Source organism: Lactuca serriola, chromosome 9 (genome assembly GCF_051521515.1).
Source record: "Lactuca serriola cultivar US96UC23 chromosome 9, Lser_US96UC23_V15, whole genome shotgun sequence".
In the NCBI taxonomy this organism is placed as follows: domain Eukaryota; kingdom Viridiplantae; phylum Streptophyta; class Magnoliopsida; order Asterales; family Asteraceae; genus Lactuca; species Lactuca serriola.
Window position 1 is genome coordinate 96,012,331 of NC_136416.1, and position 21,305 is coordinate 96,033,635.

At 33.5% G+C, this 21,305-nt stretch overlaps 3 protein-coding genes across 3 annotated transcripts; all 3 read right to left on the reverse strand.

The window, feature by feature from the left end:
• Nucleotides 1-6,121: 6,121 nt before the first annotated feature.
• Nucleotides 6,122-8,934, reverse strand: PHIP1 (phragmoplastin interacting protein 1). Its single transcript, XM_079020037.1, has 5 exons — nucleotides 8,380-8,934; nucleotides 8,025-8,196; nucleotides 7,899-7,945; nucleotides 6,510-7,817; nucleotides 6,122-6,426 (listed from the first exon to the last, which is right to left on the reverse strand). The coding sequence occupies exons 1-4, from the start codon at nucleotides 8,853-8,855 to the stop codon at nucleotides 6,527-6,529; spliced, it is 1,986 nt and encodes a 661-aa protein (XP_078876163.1). The 5' UTR covers nucleotides 8,856-8,934; the 3' UTR covers nucleotides 6,122-6,426; nucleotides 6,510-6,526.
• Nucleotides 8,935-11,000: 2,066 nt separating this feature from the next.
• LOC145074873 (large ribosomal subunit protein uL23-like) lies at nucleotides 11,001-12,270 on the reverse strand. The gene is made up of 4 exons (XM_079021201.1): nucleotides 12,199-12,270; nucleotides 12,039-12,086; nucleotides 11,335-11,698; nucleotides 11,001-11,186 (listed from the first exon to the last, which is right to left on the reverse strand). The coding sequence occupies exons 2-4, from the start codon at nucleotides 12,052-12,054 to the stop codon at nucleotides 11,102-11,104; spliced, it is 465 nt and encodes a 154-aa protein (XP_078877327.1). The 5' UTR covers nucleotides 12,055-12,086; nucleotides 12,199-12,270; the 3' UTR covers nucleotides 11,001-11,101.
• A 2,787-nt stretch (nucleotides 12,271-15,057) lies between these two features.
• On the reverse strand, nucleotides 15,058-18,770 carry HEXO1 (beta-hexosaminidase 1). The gene is made up of 15 exons (XM_079020158.1): nucleotides 18,287-18,770; nucleotides 18,113-18,196; nucleotides 17,949-17,984; nucleotides 17,654-17,765; nucleotides 17,456-17,526; nucleotides 17,245-17,375; nucleotides 17,093-17,109; nucleotides 16,957-17,005; nucleotides 16,717-16,817; nucleotides 16,538-16,597; nucleotides 16,419-16,452; nucleotides 16,211-16,309; nucleotides 16,065-16,124; nucleotides 15,722-15,972; nucleotides 15,058-15,630 (listed from the first exon to the last, which is right to left on the reverse strand). The coding sequence occupies exons 1-15, from the start codon at nucleotides 18,671-18,673 to the stop codon at nucleotides 15,452-15,454; spliced, it is 1,671 nt and encodes a 556-aa protein (XP_078876284.1). The 5' UTR covers nucleotides 18,674-18,770; the 3' UTR covers nucleotides 15,058-15,451.
• Between the last annotated feature and the right edge of the window lie 2,535 nt (nucleotides 18,771-21,305).

Consider the following 21,305-nt stretch of genomic DNA (forward strand, 5'->3'; position numbering starts at 1 on the left):
GCATGACTTGGCGGCAAGGTCAAAGTTAAGTCATGATAAGCCTTGGCGAGCCATGGCGTTTTTCAAGGCGTGACTATTTTATATAAATTAAAAAAATATAAATCATAAAATTATTGAATTTTATCCAATATATCAAGTTTTTAGACGTGTTATATCAATATTTAGTATAAAAAAGAAAACAAAAACTCAATTATTTTATGGTCGATCAGAAAAAACAAAAAAAACCCGTGCCTTGGAAAAAAAAACTCACGTCATAACACGATAAGGCGCGCCTTGACACGTTATTTGGGCGTCACGCTTAACAAACTCGCCTTGGACGTTTTCAAAACGGCTAGGTCACGCCTCGTGCCATGGCACGCCTTGAGGCGCGCCATGGCGTGCTTTTTACAACCATGCTTAATAGTTAGCTCACATTACTAAAAGTCCCACAAAGCACAAAGCAAGCAACATTTAGACAAACGAAAATCTAACCATCACTTAATCAAGCAATCATATTCACATAATAAGAATCTGCACTAGCATGCGACATAAGCTCATAAACTCAGGCATAACCTAAACAGGCTATCCTACTACTGTCTAACCAATACTAACATGCAACTCAAAAGCACATATAACAGGCACATAAGGCATCCTCCCTAGATCCTTAGTCGTAATCTAGCATGATGTTCTACTAACTGATAATCATAACATAAACTTGTATGGGTATGTTGGGGTACTTACTTGAGCTCGGCTGATTGCATGCACCACACCCTTTTCTCTTTTCAAAGTTCTTTTCTTTCTCAAAGTTCTTTCCACTTTTTCCAAAACTCTTATTTTCTCAAAAATCCATTTTTACAAAAATTGATTTTCCTTTTGAAAATTTCTATACCACTTCCTTAGTTTGAGTTCAGACACACCCGAAAGTATGTCCAAATCCCTCAAACCAAGGCTCTGATACCAACTTGTTACATCCCAAAAATCATGACTAAAAATTTCGTTTTTGAAACGTTACGTAAACCACAATTGTCAATCCATAACATAAATTATCACATAAGATCAGTGTATTAATTCAAAACATATTCTTATTATCAGAGTAAAACATCCCAGACTGACTAACTATGGTGTGTGCCATGCGATCATCCCGAGCTCTTCCCTCCGCTACCGGAAGTACCTGAAACCAAAACTGAAAACTGTAAGCACAAAGCTTAGTGAGTTCCCCAACCTACCACATACCATACACATAATCACATACTGGGCCTCGCCCCTGCTGCATCGGGACTAGCCCGGCATCGGACTTGTTTCGGCATCGGGCCCCGCCCGGCATCAAGCCTCGCCTGGCATCGAGCCCTGCTCGGTACACAGATCTGTCTCACTTAGGCCTCGCCTATCTTTGGGCCTCGCCCGCTAACATATACAAACATATAACATATCGCATAACACATAAGCTATAGTACTTAGAGGTGGCAATCATGTCGTGTCGTGTCGAAACACTAAACGGGTTGAAAGTGTTTGACCCTAACCCGACCCGTTTAATTAACGTGTCGTGTCGTGTCAACCCATTTATTTTCATGTCGGGTTTCGGGTTAGGGCTATACCTTGAAATATGCTGTGTCATGTGAGGTTAAAAGATTGAGCATGTTGAAAGAGTAGGAGTTGGGTAGGCGGAAAGGAAAAACTAATAGTTTGGAGGCAGAATAGATGAAGTCATAACAAGTTCAGATGACAAAATTAAAAGAGTGGGATTTGGGGAGGCGGATGACAAGGTCACGAGGATATGAGAGTGGTGAAAGAGACTGGGTAGTTTGGGAGAGAATCGAAAAACTAAAATGAAGTCTTGATCTAGACGGCTAAGTCATTTCAACATTATAAAACAATTCAATTCGAAGGTTTTCTTTTACTTATGGTTTTGGTTTTGTATCTTTTTAGTTTATTTAACTAATTCAAAAAACTTGCATACAAATCAATGGGTCATTTTCGATTCATATTCGAGTTGAAATTCTCAACCCTAACCTTACACATTTAATTTTCGTGTCGTGTCGTGCCAACCCGTTTATTTAAACGGGTAGAAATATCTTACCCAAACCCGTTTATTTCGTGTCGGGTTTCGTGTCGTGTCAATTTTTGCCACCTCTAATAGTACTCTACTGCATTACTGATCTAAGGCCTCGCCTGTCTTGGGCCCCGCCCCTGTCTACTACTGATGAGTCATGGAACCCCGTCCATACTCCTACTGATAATGAGATACGGGCCCCAGCCCACACTCACTCTTTCCCTACCCCGGGCCTCGCCCCTGCCCTGCTACTAATGAGATACGGAACCCCGTCCATACTCTTCTGATGGTAAGATACAGGACCTCGCCCACACTCACCTCCCTACCAGGCACATACAAGTATCACACAGACAACGAGTATAATCTAACATGCAACTTTCCTCGGGCTTACCCCGACATCGGATCTTAATCCGGAATAACAAACACATAAACCTTCCTCAAGCACCCGCCCGACATCGGACCTTGGCCCGGAATATCATACTAGCATACAGTGCCTAGGGCTAACCCCCATGTCTTCCTACTCGTAACTACATGGGCCGGCATTGTGCTCATAGACCCATACACACAAAGGGGAAACTCACCTCAAACTGCTGAAGCTGCTGATAACCCTTTGGCTGCTATCCGACAACTCTCTGAACCGCTGCTCCTCTAGCTCCTCGGGCTACCAATACCAATAATAACAATTAGCCTAACTGTCCTCCAGAAGTCAACTAGTTTAACTCTGGTCAAGGTCCTTCTCAAGGTCAAAGTCAACGGTCATAGTCAACTTCCATTTGACTCGACGCGCCGAGTTGTTCTACCAACTCGTCGATTCCATGCTCCTCAAATCCCAAAACAATCTCGACTCTACTCGTCGAGTCTAGCAACAACTCGACGGGTTCTCCTTCAACTAAACATTCGGGACCATCTTCAACCGACTCTCCGAGTTGTTCTATAACTCGTCGAGTCCATCTTCATAAGCTAAGGAGATTGCCTTGGACTCGCCGAGTTCCTCCTTGAACTCGTTGAGTACCATGATCATCATGTCCATTATGGACATAGGCTGGCTGAGTCCTTCTCTAACCCCACTCACTGATCCGTCTCATAAACAGAAAGGTTTGGGTTTATGACCCGACTCGTCGAGTCCATGAACTGACTCGCCGAGTCCATCTTGTGACAACTCTATTCTGCAGATTCCACTCCATCCCAACACCTCCAACTCATAGATATGGACTCTTTATGTTAGCATTGCACGTAAAGTTGCTAACATTACGTGCATGCAAGGTGTTGTGAAGCCAAAACTCTTATTCCAAGCTAGAAAGAAGGTCTAGGTCATGAAATGGGATCTTAGCTGGATAAAGCCAGCAACTTTGAGCTTCTAAAGCTCAAAAGTGTCCAGATCTGTTGTCCAATCCATCCTCAAAGGCTTAATACTCAGATTAACCTTGGAAATTAATGATCCAAATGTGACCAAAAAGCAAGCTAGAAAGGGGATCTATCAATTGAAAGCTCAAGATCCAGACTTTTACCTTCTAACAGTTGCCAAATCGATATGAAGGTTGGATCTACACTTCCTTTCTCCTTTCCTCCAAGCCTTCAAAATCCACTCCAATGGACCTTAATCTTCACCAAAAGCTCAAGAATGAAGTTGGGTGGCTAGGGTTTTGGGTTTTGGATGAGAGAGGCTGCAATGAACCCTAGGGAAGAGAATAAGATGCTTAAATAGGGTACCAAGTCCCAAAATTAGGGCTTTCCCAACCCAAACCAGACTCGCTGAGTTGGTCACTTAATCTGCGTCACGGAGCTCGCTTCGACTCGTCGAGTCATTCCTTGGACTCGCCGAGTCTACCCCCCCCCCCCCCCTTTGACATAGGGTTTTCCTTTCCTTTCTTGGTCTTTCTGATCCTGGGTGTTACACAAATCCGAAATCGAGTGTTACAAAAACCCACTAGGTTAAACCCAAAACCCATTGATTGAACCCAAAACCAATGAAAGCCCACAAACCCAGAAACTGAAACCGACTTAAAACCGAATCCAATGGGTTCATAAACCTAGAAATCGAAATTTATGGGTTGGGTTCGGTTTTACCCTAAAACGACCCAACACGGCCCATGCACAACCCTAACAGTAACTAATAAATTTGGTACACTTTTTTAGACACAAACCCTTTCGTTTCTTATAGTATCCTCTTAGTCATCATAAATAAACATTAATTTGCCCTATATTGAACCACCTTTTTTAATTCACCAGAGTCCAAACATACAACTTAAAACCATCATTCTCTATCCAAACCATACGCTCACTAGAAAGAAAATGTCTTACTTATTGTATATACCTCTTTAAACAAAGACTTCATTCTCTCAAGTTTTTTGAAATTCACTCCAGCCTCGACATTAGTAAATGCGATACAAACCTATGTCCCCTAATATAATATTTGCAGATATAGGAGTGTTTTAATTGTGAATTTATGTAATTTTAATTTGGATGGTCTTTTCTTGAATTTATTGTTTCTACAATGTTGGATTGTGTTTATAAAAAATATAATCGATAAACAAACTTCGTTTGAGCTTTGACTAACTATAAAAATCGATTGATTGTGAAATGTACTTTGTCATCCTAAGCTTGTTTAGGTTGGTGTTATTAAAGTTCATTGTTTTTTGTTGCAGTTTAGATCCTCTCTACTTCTGGTAGGCCTAAACTACACATATCCCTTATGATCCCAAAGTTCCTGATTTTTTCCATAAACCTTATGATCTTAAAGTTCCTGAGTATTGTCATGGACCTTCCTATTTTTCCTTTGGACCTGGTTCTAGTGTTAATGATAATATATTAGCTAATCATTCCTCATCGTGTTTATGTTCGGCTTCTTGATGTTTTTAATTCTGAATTAAGGCTGAAGGTGTTCTCTTCCTTAAAAAACATTTGCTCAAGATGCATAATTTTTGTTGGTAAAACTATAGACAGTTTAGTATAGCGTCTCTTTTTTAGAGACAGATTAATCCTAATCCTTGGTTTTAACTCCAAGCAAATTATATATAATATTTGCAAAAACCACATTAAGTTTCTTAGTGTCTGAAGATGCATGATTTATTCCCTGACAACTTATCGTCTAAGTTACTTATTGACACTCTAATATAGCTTCGATAACAGTTCCTTGTACATGATCAGATTCAAGTCTTGTACGTGATTAGCACCACCACAAGTCGTGATCTTTTGAATGCGTTTCTCTTGCCTCCCTCTTGGATAAGTTATATGCTCCAACGGTTCAAGAAGGATTAGGGGATTAAAGATCAATCGACATGTATGTTAAAAGGGTTTTAATTTTTACGTACAATAAAGTTGATATATATTTTTTAAATTATAATGATTTTAAAATATAATTATAAATGTTAAAAAAATTAGGCAAATACGATATTTTGATAGTTAAGAAGAGTAAATATGATACAGATTTTAGATCGGGTAAATATGATATTTTGATACTTAAGGAAGACATATACGAAATTCACCCTTTTTAAAATGGGGACTAATATTCTATAAATGTTGAAGGAGAAAAATCTATAAAATATATATACACTAAATACTAGGTTGGCAATTATCAGTACAATACAAAACCGACACACAAATGAACTGGTATAGGTTGATTTTAAATGGTTTTGTGTTATATTTAGGTTGAGCCATGTAACCCGTATATCATAGTGTATTCTCGGGTTTCAACCAAGGATATAGTTAACCGATTGGTTTAAGGTGTATATTTGACACGAGAATCGAAGCAACTATCCGAACACAGACTTCTTATAATCCAAGTACTCATCGAAAATCAATAGCAACCTACAAATATATCAATGAATTAATAGTGTTTATTATCTAAATGTATTAAACAATATTAATATAATAGAATAATAATCGAATTAATAGAATGGAAAAGTCGATAGACACCTCACTCACATAAAAAGTCAAATATAAGGCACACAAAGACCCACACACTCACTCAGGCATACAACAAGCAATTAATTAGAGATACTAATAAAATTAGCCTATATCTCTCTAATGTTACCTCAAAACGTCATTCTTTATGTTCCTCATTTACACTTTGTAAACCATAAAAAGTTGGGATGAAAAAGCATCAAATGTAAATTTTGTTTCCATTTTGCATTGTTTATGACACGACCCTTTGTGTAAATGCAAGAATCATCAACGTTTCTTACCTGACCACATGACACCAAATACATAACCAAACAAATCTACCAGTCCAATTGTACAACAAATAAATTAAACATAAAGACAAGAAAAAAAAAATGTTTCCTTTTACTTATAATTTTGAAAAATGTAGAGCATATAAGTTCATGCCAATATGCCCAACTTCACTTCTATCAAAATTTCTATTCCTTGGTAGCCACAAAAGATTGTCATGAAAAAACCTGAAAAAGCATCAGTCATAATATTAACGTATTTATTTGTAACAACGATGGGTAAATAGGTAAATTTAGAAATTTCAACATACTTGATTAAGTTGAAGCATCAAGCATCAGCTTCTTTTTTGTTTGGACACAAGGAAGAAAGATGACCCTTTTCACCACACTCATAGCAAGTCCTCCTCCTTATCTTACCACTCACCACGTCAGCCACTGTAGTTTTTAAAGCTTCAACTTCCACGTCATCAGGTTCCTCCTTCCTCACATTTGCCACGTCAGCAGCTTGTTTCTTTGGGCATAAAGACGACAAATGACCCCTTTCACCACATTCATAACAAGTCCTCCTCCTTAGCTTACCTTCACTCACCACATTATCAACAACTTCAGCCACCTCAGCTTTCTCAACCTCCATGTCATCAGCCACATCAGCAACTACTTTCTTTGGACATAAAGATGACAAATGCCCTCTTTCACCACATTCATAGCATGTTCTCCTCCTTAGCTTTCCATCACTAACAGGTTGAATCATTTTCTCATCAACAACCTCTCTGACATCAAAAGCTTCCCTGCCCGAGTTTGCCACGTCAGCATCTTGCTTTTTCGGGCAGGCTGACGAGAGATGTCCCCTTTCACCACATTCATAACACGTTCTTCTCTTTACCTTACTATCAGAAACATCATTATCCACAACCAACACAGAACCAAAAGCTTCCCTGCCCGAGTTTGCCACGTCAGCAACCTGTCTTTTCGGGCAGGCTAATGACAGGTGTCCCCTTTCACCACATTCATAGCATGTTCTCCACTTTAAAGCAGCATCACCAACAAATTCAATCACTTTATCATCAACCTTTTGGCTATCCACAGAAGCAAAAGTTTCCCTGCCCGATTTTGCCACGTCAGCAGCTTGCTTTTTCGGGCAGGATGAAGAAAGATGACCCTTTTCACCACACTCATAGCAAGTTTGCCTCTTTAACTTTCGGGCAACATCATCAGTAACATCAGAATGGGTCAACTTACCATTGACTTCATTTTTACCAAAAGTGGGGTCCGGATTTGAACTAGGGTTTACAGATTTTGGTGGAACTGCACATCTGATTCTTACAGGTCTTCCAAAAAGAGGTTTTTGATCCAATTTCAATGCCATTGTCAAAGAAAGACTATCTGAAAAGTCAACATGAGCAAAACCTTTGAATTCCCCTGTTTCTTTATCTTTTCCAAGTCGAATAGAAGATATACTGCAATCTGAGAAGAATTTCTTTAATTCATCTTCTGTCATATCCCATGACAGATTTCCTACATAGATCCTGTTGTAGCCTTCCAACATTGCAGGGGCAAAGTCGGAAACTCTTTTATCTCTGGTTGCCTTGTATGGTTGAACCTTTAGAGATAGTCCACCCCTGTAACAAAAAATAAGTTTCTGTTAACATTTTATAAATAATTAGTAAATAACTAAATATCAGTGTATAAGTGTTGCTCACATATCAGATCCATCAAGTGCTAATGCTCTCTTTGATGCAGCTTCAGTCTGTGATTAAAGATTACAAGTAAATATATGGATACGAATAATTATATGTAAAAATTAATGTTTTTTTTTATTTTCATACCCGAAAACTTATCATTGCAATCCCATTGAATTTCCCAGTTTCGGGAAATTTTAGACAATCTATTTCAGTAATGCTTCCACAATGTTCAAAAAAACTGCGAATATCATCCACTGTTGAGTAGTATGGAATGCCTCCGACATAAATCTTTGTAGAAATATTCGCATCTTCATTGCTGCATTAACATGTAGCATAATAAAGTCAATTCATATGGCTTACCTTTCATCTTCTTTTATGTAATTTTCACTAAAGGAACAATCAGCAGATTCTAGAGACCTTATGAGCGATTAGAAGAAGGCTAGAAGATTGAATTGAATGAAATTTGTAAACAAGCTCACAACATATGAGTTAGTTATACCTGGTATGAATTTGAATTGGCTCTGCAACAGCTTGTTCTTGTTCTTCACTTACAGCATTTGGTTTTTGCAGAACTGATTCTTCCTTCACGACCACCTTCTTTTTCTTATTCTTTTTCTTCTTGTTCTTCTTTTTACTATTTTTATTCTCGCTCAAATCTTTCGCCTCGTTTACTTCCTTCGCCTCAACTCCATCTTTTTCTCTCTTCCTCTTCTTATTTGTCTTCAATCCGTTACTACCCTCTTCGCTTTCTCTCTTTTCATCACCATTTTCATGATTTGATGGTACTGTAACTCTGCGTTTTTCCCGTTTGGATAATTTAGGTTTTTGGGTTACCAAATTCAGGAGAGATTTGAATGACTGAGGGGTTTGCGAGTCGTTGAGGTTGGATTGGTTTGCTTGAGACTCTGATTTGGCTAAGGCTTCGGTGAGTTGGGCTCGTAGCTTTTCCTTTAGCTTCTTGTTTGATAGAACCATTGTGTAAAATCTTGAGAAACGATGGAGGCAAATCGGTAATGGAAAGAGAGGCGACGGGATATGGAAACCGGAAAAACCCCCAAAACCCTTTTTTGGGGAAAGCTTTCATGTGCACTTCAGTTTAGACCCTCAACTATCTTGTAACTGCAAAACAAGTACCTGAAACTAATAATTAAATATAAGGTTATCATTATTTTTTCGAAACTAATTTTTTAGAATTTGTTAAAGTTGTCAAATAACTTCAGTTTATATTTTAAAAATGTAGTCAACTCATTTTTTCTATATGAGCACTTGTTATCCCAAGTTAAATATGACACTCATCTTTGAAAGAGTAACAAACTCATGTTTTAAAAAACTACTCAACTCATGTTTTATGTATGAGTATCTAGTTGAATAGAACACTTTCTTTCAAATTTTATATTTTTGGCTCAAACTTTTAAATTTTATTACAAATTTAGTCCCAATTTAAATTTGGTTATAAATATGTCTCAAATTTAGTTTTTTTATACAAATTTATTTTTCTACAACTTTTTTATTATGGTTTATAAAATATTTTTTCTAATGCTTTTTATTAAATCTTTTATAATATTATCTTAATTTTTCTTTCAACTTTTCCTATGTCTTATGTACATTAGATTTGATGAAAAAAAAATATGATTCAAAATCAGTTTTTCATCAAATCCAAGTGTTGCACAATTACGACAAATTTTGGTTTTGCTAATATGTATGAGGCAATACAAAAGTTGGGAAAAAATTTAAGAAAATATTATAAAAAAATAAATTTTTTAAAAAAAGTTTGGAAAAAAATGTAAGAAAACTAAATCTTATAAACATTAGAAAAAGTATTAAAAACTTTATAGAAAAATAAATTTGTAAAAAGGAAAAAAACTAAATTTGGGAGAATTCATACCAAAATTTTAAATTTCTAACTATATTTGTAATAAAATTTAAAATTTAGACAAAAATGTAAAATTTTAAAAGATGGGTTGCCTGACCGTACAAAAAACATAAGTTGGATATCTTTTAAAATATAAAATCAATTATTTGACAATTTTAAGGAATATCAAAAGTTAGTTTTAAAAACACAGTGAAATTTCACATGCTATTAACATCCAGATTAAACGGCGTCAACCCCAAAGAAGATAGAAGAAAGAGATCGTGAGAAGTGAGAAGATGTGTTAGGGATGACCTATGTTCAAAGTGAAAAAAAAAATGGATAAAAAAATGGATTTGATTCAAAAAAACTTATAACCTTAAGACAAACCTGGTAAAAATATTTTTTTGAAGAGAAATTAAATATTCTTCTACATTTTATTCTTACTTATCTTTTTTACCATATCAAATGTGACATGTGTTTCATTAACCATATCAAATGTGACATGTGTCACATTTAATGAAATTGATAATATTTTAGTCCGTTCACAATTTAATAACATTTAATGAAATTGATAATATTTTAGTCCACTCACCATTTAATATGAATAGTAGTATGAATAAAATATACGAGGATATTTAATTTCTCTGTTTTGAATTTCAATTATGTTTATACCTTGTATCGAAATAATTTTTTGAAAGAGCCTTGTATCGAAATAATTGGTTACACCAGTGGTGCAAATTCATTGCGAAGAATAATTGGATGTTGTAATGGATCTTCATCGTTTAGTAAACCGTTAACCATTGTGAAATTCAATAGAAGATATCGTTCACGATGACGCAAACCAATTCTTCATCCCATGATGTAGATTCATTTTGCATGTTTACTAAATTGTGTACCCAATTTCGTCGAAAAGCTTTACCTTTATTTAATTATGAATTGTGTTCTCACTCATGGTCAAATGTTGAGTTATCAACAAACAATTTTCATAGAACTTTCACTCATTGTCAATTGTAAGAGTTAAAAGTACAAAATGATTAAACATATTAATTATTTAAAAAAAAAAAAAAAAAAGATGGTAAACTTACCAAGAGCACATCCAATATTTAATATGAAAAATTTGTAAATTTATGATTAAAAACTATAACACGTAATTAAAAAGTAAATGTACTACAAAATGATTAAATTGTTTGCTTTTTTAACAAGAAATAAACTTTAAAACCCAATGAACCAAAATAGCAAATAATATATCAGAAAGAACCAACACCACGTAACAAACTATTTGAAAATCCTCCATTAGCAAATGTGAATCCATAAAAGTTTAAAATTTCAAAATACTAACAAAACTCAACACTTTCAACACAAACTAAACTTAGATGATGCCAATCTTGTTAGCGACATCCAATGCATCATAGTCAGGAGTTAACCTCACATAGGCTTTCTTAGTTCCATCAGGTCTGCAGCATTACATAAATAAAAATTAATCAATTTTAATCCACAATAATAACAATTAATTACTTTCTTTTCCCTGATTTAACTTTTCTTTCCATTTTCTCAAATATAAACAATTGATTGTGAGAGAGAAAGTGATAGTGACAAAGTTACCTGATCAAGGTATTGACTTTCTTGGTCTGAATGTCATACATTTTCTTCACAGCAGCTTTGATCTTCTTCTTGTCAGCACGAATGTCAACAATGAAAACCAGAGTGTTGTTGTCCTCAATCTTCTTCATAGCAGATTCTGTAGTCAATGGATACTTGAGAATCTGATAATGGTCCAATTTGTTTCTTGGTGGGGCACTGATTCTTGGATACTTAGGGTTCCTATCTGTCTTCAAAGTTCTTGGACGATGGAATGTAACTTTTGTTCTGATCTTCTTAGCTTTCTTTTTGAAGGTTGAACCTGTTTTCACAGCCTTCGCTGTCTTCAAAGCCTGAGCTTTAGCATCGCCTTTCTTTGTAGTATCAGCTGAAACAAAAAATTTAAACAGTTTGAATTAATTCAATAGCAACATAAAATTTCCTTGATTTTTGTTATAGTTTTGATTCAAACTTCATTCTGTCAAGCCTAATGACAATCAAAGCAATGGAGGAATGCAATCTGGAACTGATAGAAGAAGTGAAGAACAATAGAACTAGTAATACCATTTGTGATTGTCACAATTTATTGATTGTATACTCTTGCGATGTTTGAAAACAGTAGAATATGGACATCGATATTCATATAATCGGAAACAACGGGTATACAGAAGAGCATTGTTCAAACATCGAATTGAGTGATAAGCTGTGAGTTTGAGAAAAATGCAAACCTTTAGCAGGAGACATCGCGAAACCAAGCTAGTGCAACGATTAATCAGCTGAAAATCAAATAACGAAGCAAATTAGAGATAAAATAAAAATCTTCAAAATCAAAGAAATTGCTTAACAAGATCACATATGAAAGCAAGCAAAAACAGACTGAAAACATACCTAAACGATGGAAATGGGGGAGAGCTGGGGCTGCTGCAATTTAGGGTTTATCTTATACGAGTAATACGACATTACATTGCCATAGTATGATGAAATGGGCCGGGCCAGTTGGGCTGTTTCAGTTTACGATAAATCTGGACTTTGATCGAAGAACAAAATAAACAAATTTTGTGATAAGTTATAACTTAGTAACTAAGTCTTTAATTTTGTTATTTAACAAGTTAAACTAGATATGAATGTGTATGCGTTGCATAATAAAATAATAACAAAAAACTTTATAAATAATTATATTGTAAAAAGTAACTAATTTATTGTCACTAAATGTATCAAATAATTATTTTATATTAAAATAAAAAATTGGTATAAATTTTATTATTTTCAAGTATTTGATTAAAGAGACATACTATAAAGTTGAAAATTAAAAATTCTATACTATAAAGTTGAAAATTAAAAATTTGAAAGCAATGGTAATAACATAATGCATTAATTTTAATGTTATTAACAAAATTAAATACAAATTAACATTCTTCAAGATAAGTATTTATATCAAAATACATTATCTTAATATTCTTAACTCGTTGGTTAAAAATGAATAACATCATGTGTAATTCTGCTTATCATTTATCCTTATAGTTAAATGATATAGAAGTTACTACTTTTAATCGTTTTTGTTTTTCATCATGATGGTTTTTTGAAATACCAATCATTGTTTCTAAGATAATGTAATCTGTAAATTTATATCAAAATACATTATCTTAATATTCTTAACTCGTTGGTTAAAAATGAATAACATCATGTGTAATTCTACTTATCCTTTATCCTTATAGTTAAATGATATAGAAGTTACTACTTTTAATCGTTTTTGTTTTTCATCATGATAGTTTTTTGAAATACCAATCATTGTTTCTAAGATAATGTAATCTGTAAATTTATATAGTTTTTAGTTATATGTAATTTTGATTTAATGTTTATTCAATTATTTGTGTTGTTATTTAAGTAAAAAAAAATCCGGTTTAATCTAGAATAATAGTCTTTGGACATTTTATTAGTTTCTTTGACATTTTATACCATTTTTAAATTAGCAAATTTGTGTTGAAAATTTAAAAATTAGTATCACAATTAAAATAATAAAGAGTTTTAATTTTTTTACGAATAAATCAAATTACAATGTTTCAAGGAGGATGCGCCTTCGCACCTTGATAAAATCAACATTTAATGTTAATTGATCCTATCTTTGGCAATCAGAAGAATTTGAAAAGTTATAAAACCCTAGTTTGTGGTTTCATATCAATGCATTGATTTAAGCTTGTTCCTTGAGAGATTATCCTTGTAATCTGGATTTCATATAATCATGCATAGGGTCGAACTATTATATTTCGTAAAGTGATTACACGATCCTTCAAGGTGATCCGACATTTCATCGATTTCAGAAAAATTCTTCTCCTCCTAAACCCTAATGAATACAATGAAAAAAGAATAATTTTAATATAAACAAATAGAATATTTGTCTAACTAATATTTAATAACCTGGCTCAAAAAAGAAAATACCATTATTTCACCTTAAATTCCATAACTAATCTTACTTATTGCAACTCTCATGAACCAGAGAGTATACGATGCAGAATAATTTAAAAAATGTGACCACCTTCAAATAGCTTTCCTTATATCAAGAAAGATCACGATGTTTTCGTCTCTCCTCATACCTGCAATAACAGATTCTAATGTTTGATCAACAAATTTTGTCAAATCAGCCATGATATTTAGCCACACTGCATACACCTCATGATTGAAATAGGGTTAAATGCAAGAAGTGCAAGGAATTTCATATCATCATGAAAGATAACTTTAAAAAATGACTGGAAATCAAAATTCCTTCACACTTAATTACAAAAATTATCATGTTGATGATGAGAGAGGTAATTGTCTAATTAAGATTTTTCCGTATTTAAAATACGAATCCAGTTGTTTATATGGTCTTAGATTGATGTTTCCTGACATAAATCTTAAAACTGATAAGCACCTCCACAAAGGAAAAAGTTTGTAAGCAACAAAGACTCCCTTAACTGCAATGAATTTGTAAGCTAAATTAAAACATAATATTTACTATAGTCCAAGTATATGATCAATTACAATAAAGAGATCAAGGCCAAAGTTTGTATTTGGATGCTGAAAATACTTTTTTCTTAGATTTGATTAGTTAGTGCATCTTCTTATCTGCTGCACTCTAACAAGAACAATATTTGAAAAACATACAACTAATTTTTTTTTGGGATAATGCACTAAAAATGTAACATAGTTTAGATTGTGTGCACAGTTATATTTGTTTTTATACATATTTAGTCATTTATGTTTTGTAAACGTTTAGTTCCTTATGTTTTTGCCTTTGTACACATATGACCATCAAACATAATGGTCATATGTGTACAAAATGAAAAACATAAGCCACTGAATATATACAAAAAAAAAAAACATAAATGATTAAATGTGTACAAAAATAAACACAAGTGACTAAATGTGTACACAATCTAAACTATATTCCCTACGAGTGTGTTATCCCAATTTTTTTAGTATATGTACCGACAAAATTCCTTCTACATTTAACTTCAGTAGGCTTTGTTGAAATTCAAAGAATGTAATGTGCAAGATGAAATTAATTAAGGATACATTTTTTTCGTTAAAGTATTTACATATGAAGCTTGAAACCAACCACCAAAATTTGAACGAAAAACTATTTCAATTGTTTCGAAAGTAATTTAAACGAAATTTTTGAATACATATATGTTTGTCTATTCTGTCATTATGGATAATTTCTAGGTTTAAAATTTGAATCAAACCAAAAAAAAACTAAAACAATTCAAAGATCCACAAAAGCAATAGCATATTCACAAATTGGGGAAGCTCAATACCTCAAATTTGTTGTAAGCTTATTTCTCAAACACCAAATTTCATGCATACATTTCTCCTCAAATTCTTCCAGTATACCCAGAAGAAAATTCAAATTCACAAAAAAAAAAAAAAAAAAAAAAAAAAAAAAAAAAAAAAAAATCAACATATCCATTACACACACATTCCACATCATCATCACCCACAACAACAACAATAACAAAACAGAGATACAATATTTGAAATTTTCAGTTTCACTTCGACACCAAATCACCTTTGTCCACCTGGCTATCTGTGATTCGTGGACCAATGATAAATATATATACAACTCCGGGAAGCAGCAAAGCATGGGGTCCACATACTGAGTTAGTTACTGGGCATAGCATGAGCCTGGACCAATGGGAGGGCTCCGTGCATAGAAGTTTGTTACAGGGCTAGCCTGGACCCCACGCCTAGTCAGCAGACACCTGAAGTATTCCAACCTGGTCAATGTCATCCCCCCCGTGGTGTTGCTTCTTGGTGCAGCTTCCTTTGAGGTCCACAACCGCTCTATCATATCATATCATATCATACAAAAAAACAGAGTGTAAGTAAAATTACTGATTTACCCCTATAAGTTTGAAAATGCTAACTAACATACCTGCAGCAGCTGCAGCACGAGGCCATATTGTCTGCTGAACATTTGAGGGGTCCGCAGTCTCACTCCACATACAAACTTCTCCACCAAGGACACGTGTCTGCTCAGCAGCATCAGTTATCCCTTCAAGTGGCTCAGCATCATAAACACCTTCCCATTGGACATCTAAATGATCAAGATACCAAAACCCTTGATTACTGTATATGCATCTCAGCCCTTGTGCTACCACCTTTGGACACACTCCACCCCCCAACCTATGACATAATTTACATTTTACACCCTTCTCATGTCATTAAAATAAATTATAAAGCAAAAAGAAAATTAAATCCCGAATCAGAATTTTCACCAGTTATGCACAACTGTCCGTGGATTAAGCTTTTCGGGAAACGTGTTGAATGTTTCTTCCCTGTTTAAATTATAAAATAAAAACTCGTCATTTCCTGAAATTTGTCTTATATTACTAAAATTAGTATTAAAAAAAAAACATAGTACCAATTGACTGGAGTCCAGTTTTTTGATATGGCTATTTCTTGAGCTCGAAGCACAAAGTACTGATATGCATCCTTTGTTGTCATATTGTTTTCCTTAAGCCTATATAAGGATCGAACAAATTATATTATGTAAAACCCTAAAATACCCTAAACCCAAAAAAATGTTTCTAGGCATATAAATTGTTGATTAATAAAGATAAATGATTTACCATTGCTTCACATGTGGGGTATTGTTCCAGCAATCTGCACATGTAAGTTAAATAAGATAACTAAAACTAATTTTAATATTATGTTAAAGTCTTTAATATTAGAAGGAAAATTTACTAACCAGTATTGACTTCATCACCTCCTAAATGGAAGAGCTCGAAGGGAAATATCTCTCGCATGTCTGAAAAATTCATAATATTAAGTGCATAATGGATAAATAAATAAAATAAACAGAGACTTTATCTTTGTGTTTCTTAATCCTTGATTGTATTATAACATATATGATTCATAGGGCTTAACCTTGTAAAATTCCAGAAAGAACCTCAAAAGTGAAGTTCTTTGAAACATCTAAAGGTTCTTTACAGGAAGTTGAAGGCCAAAGATCAGGATATCCTATACCCCTGCATGTAAAAACACATAATTTATTTATCACCAATAAACTAGTTATTATAAGATCATAGATTCAAAGAGAATAAATTCATAATAAGATCATAAATTTAAAGAAGAAAATACAGAGTAAAAGTAATATACAACATTTACCATGATTCTCCGTGACCAGGAACATCGATCTCCGCCATTACATTAATACCTAAATTCAATATAAAACTAACAAAATATTCATAAATGAATTTTTCAAACTTAAAGAAGTAAAAGATGAAAGAGTAGAGTAGAGTACCTCTCATTTTTGCAAAGCTTTAAAGTAAGGAGATATGAAACAAAAAAAAAAAAAAACAAACTTTAGTAATAAGAACAAAAGACATGCATCCATTGAAAAGAGGATATAGGAGTCAACATATGAAAGCCAAAGAAGTATGTTAAGTGTCTTACTTGACTATTTCATATGCATCCTCAACAGTATATCGCTCCCATTTTGTATATGAACCTTTCCATAGCTTTGGATATGCAGGAACTTCTAGAGGAAATGACTCTTCATCTATGATGTGCCAATGTAGAACATTCTACTGAACAAAATTCACAATGTCAGAAATACATGTATTTAATGAAAATTACAATGAAGAAATGGATAATAGTGACTTACAAGTTTAACGTATGACATAGATTCAATTATTTGTTTGATTATGTCAATTGGGTAATAGTGTCTTGAAGTATCTGTTGAAGAAGGTAAACATCATTGTCAATTTGTCATATATTATCAGCACACTTCAGAAAATATAACAAAACTAACAAAGATTAAAGATACATCACACATTTGAATTTGAAAAGAATTGTAACATACCAAGTAAAAGCCCACGAAAAGCAAATCTGGGTTTGTCTTTGATAAACCATGGAGCTTTGTATATTTGTACACTTTTAGTTCCATAATCGAAACCACATAATTGGCTGAATGTCTGCAATATAAGAAAAATGTATACAAAGAAACAATATGAAAGACAATCATTGGGTTGAATTAAAGTATTAAACAATTAGCTGGCTCTTCTTCAATCTTCATGATGATGTTATTTTGCCATATCATACATCCATATAAGAAATGTACAAACTTACAACATAACTATGAATTGTTGTGTTCATACCTCTAATCCACGCAAGGCACCATAAACTGTGTTTGCCTGCATTGAATCAAAATAAAAGAAAGGTTTGATTGTAGTTTGTAGATAAATCATGTACCAATTTAAACTAAAATGCTAGACAAATCCAAGAACAAAGTGTAACTCTCATCAGACACACACATATTTACCTCAATGGTAACCTCTCCAACAATCGAAAGAGCATTGTTCTTAGCCACCAACAAAGTATAACTCTCATCAACACCAAGTTGAAGCTAAAACAAATTCAACCAGCAAACAATTCACTTCCTGGAAAATCTTTTAACTTAAGCTACTGCACTTCCACCAAAATTAGAAAAACTCACCTCTTCATCGTCTGAATGAACAATGACAGAAAGTTTACCAATATCATAACCTAAATCCCTCGTTCCAAACTTGGAGCTACCAACGTGCTTAAATATAATCGTTCTGTATCTCTCAAACGCCTCTCTGACGATAACAGAATTTCCGCCATTGCCGAAGAGGGAGAGAGATAGACTAGGATCCACCAGGAGCGTTTCATTACCGGAGGTAAATTCCGACGGCAGCGGCCATAGATAAGTGACGGATGAATCGTCGGAGAAGTGTGAAGAAGAATCGACTGTTCGTATGGTTCGTGAATTAATGATTGGTGGCAGATATAGAAATACGGAGAGAAGGGTGAAGAACAGTAGTAGTTGGCTAGGGTTTAGAGAGGGGAATTTGGTGGACATTTTGGGGGGGAAGATCGGAGAACTGTGCGTTGACCTCGATGGAGTGAGGCTTTGGGGTTGAGACTTGAGGGTTGGTGATAGAGATATCAATGCTTTCTGTTTTCACAGTTCGCTGGACTTCATTAAAAGATTTACTAGTTACCCGAACGCCACGTGCATTATTGTTATAATTTTTAAAGAGTAACTTATAAATATCGTTCACGTGTATACATTTTGTATGAGTTTGTTAGAATTTATATTCGGATATATACACTAAAAACTTAATATTTTCATCGATTTGATAGAAAAGTCTTAAATTTTTTTTTTTTTTTTTTTTTACAGTAAAGTCCAAATTACTGGTAATTTTTGACACTTTTACCATTTTCTCCCGGTTAGCTGGCAATTAAGATTTTTTTGTCAAAAAAATAAAGTTTAAGACTTTCTTGTCAAATCGTCAATTATGACTTTACTGTCAAAAAAATAAAATTTATGATTTTTTTGTCAAATCGTTGAAAATATTCGGAATTTAGTGTATATATCATTTTTTTTGTTATAAATTTAATGGTATGATACTCTTTAAGCATAAGAGTTATTGAAACATTTTCTACTCAGCTAGATCTTATTAAAATTTTTAACGTTTGCTTCTTGTTAAATCGTTTTTTTAATCTCAACAAACCGACATTGAAAAAAAAATTGAGATAATCAAGAAAGAAAGAAAGAACCAGGCTTATGTTGGCTTTTTGCAGTCCCAAAAATTGAGAAATAAGAAACTGGAAAAAAAAAAAAAAAAAAACGAAATTGTCCTTCTTTCCTTTATCCACATTCACACCCTTTTGACTAGGTATGTGTTGTTTGTGTTTGTATAATCTATCCCCACTTTTTAGTTCAAGATTTGGTGGCGAAATAAGAAGAAAGTTTTACATGTATTTTCACCCTTGTAAAAGTTTATTCTTGCTTCGCCGCCAAATCTTGAACTAAAAAGTGGGAGCAGATTATACAAACACAAACAATATATGCTTAGTCAAAAGGGTGTGAATGTTGAGAAGGGAAAGAAGGGCAATTTCGTTTTTTTTTTTTCGGATTCTTATTTCTCCATTTTTTGGGACTGCAAAAAGCCAACACAACATTGGTTCTTTCTTTCTTTCTTGATTATCTCCATTTTTTTTAATGTCGGTTTGTTGAGATTAAAAGAACGATTTAACAATAAGCAAATGTTAAAGATTTTAATAGGATCTAGCTAACTAGAGAATGTTTCAATAACTCTTATGCTTAAAGAGTATCATACCATTAAATTTCTAACAAAAAATGATATATATATACTAAATTCTCAATATTTTCAACGATTTGACAAGAAAGTCCTAAACTTTATTTTTTTGACTAAAAAATCCTAATTACCGGCTAACCGGGAAAAAAGGTAAAAGTGTCAAAAATTGCCGGTAATTTGGACTTTACTGTCAAAAAAATAAAATTTAGGACTTTATTGTCAGATCGATGAAAATATTGGGACTTTAGTGTATATATCACAATTTATATTCGAGTATCAAAGGCATCGATATCCTCCTTTTCTCCCTTGTAGTTTCTTACTGTCTTGGGTGAGTTTTTTTAATAAAATTGGTCGTTTCAAAAAAAAATCAAAGGCATCGATATGGTTTGTTTTGTTGTATATTGAGCTAGGTGATATGTCTATATGAATTGAATTCAGGTTAGTTCGAAATAGTTCTATATATCACATAAGTGTGGATACCAATGAGATTAAAATCAAAAAATTACTGAACATACATGAATTATATAATATAACCATTGAAAAGGTTTGTATATTAAAATACGCCAAACACAAGTATCTATATACCGATCACCGTATTTGGTGATCATTAAATGTACTCAAACATCATCAACCTAATTTTGATGATCAATGTTGTATTTATAAATTTTGAAGTAATTCATTGTGGATAACATTTATTGGGGGATTCTAAATACACCTCTTAAAACCACTAATCATTCAGGGGCTGTTTGGCAAGATCTGAATCTTTAAGATCTGAATTTTTAAGTGGTCTGAATTTCTAAGAGGGTCTAAATTTTTAAGATCTGAATTTTGAAATGATGTTTGGTTGGAACCTCTGAATTACAATATTGAATGATAAAAATGACCATTTTACCTTTTTATATTATTTTTTGTTGAATTCAAGGTTTTTGTTTATATAATAACCAAATCAACTTCATAAATAATTATAAAAAGATATAAAAACTGCATAAAATTCAAATTAAACATATATCAAAATCAAACATAAATTCAAATCAAACATAAATTAAACATAAATCTATCTAGGCATGCATGTTTCGTATCTCTCTAATTACATACAAACATAAACTCTCACAAATGGGGAAACATGTTTTCTCTTCCTTCCTCCCATTTCACCGATTCCCTCACTTCATTCCAACTTTTTTCTAATCATCTTTCTTCCTTTTAACACAAGGTCATTTTTGGAAAAACATGTTTTCTCTTCCTTCCTCCTATTTTCGTAACCACCGAAACCACGCCTTAAAAACATATGTGATGAAACCCATCAAATTGGCAAACATGATCTTGAACCATCATCTTACCGACTAATCACTAATCATAACCCATTTAAAAAAAAAGACCCAAATAAACAAA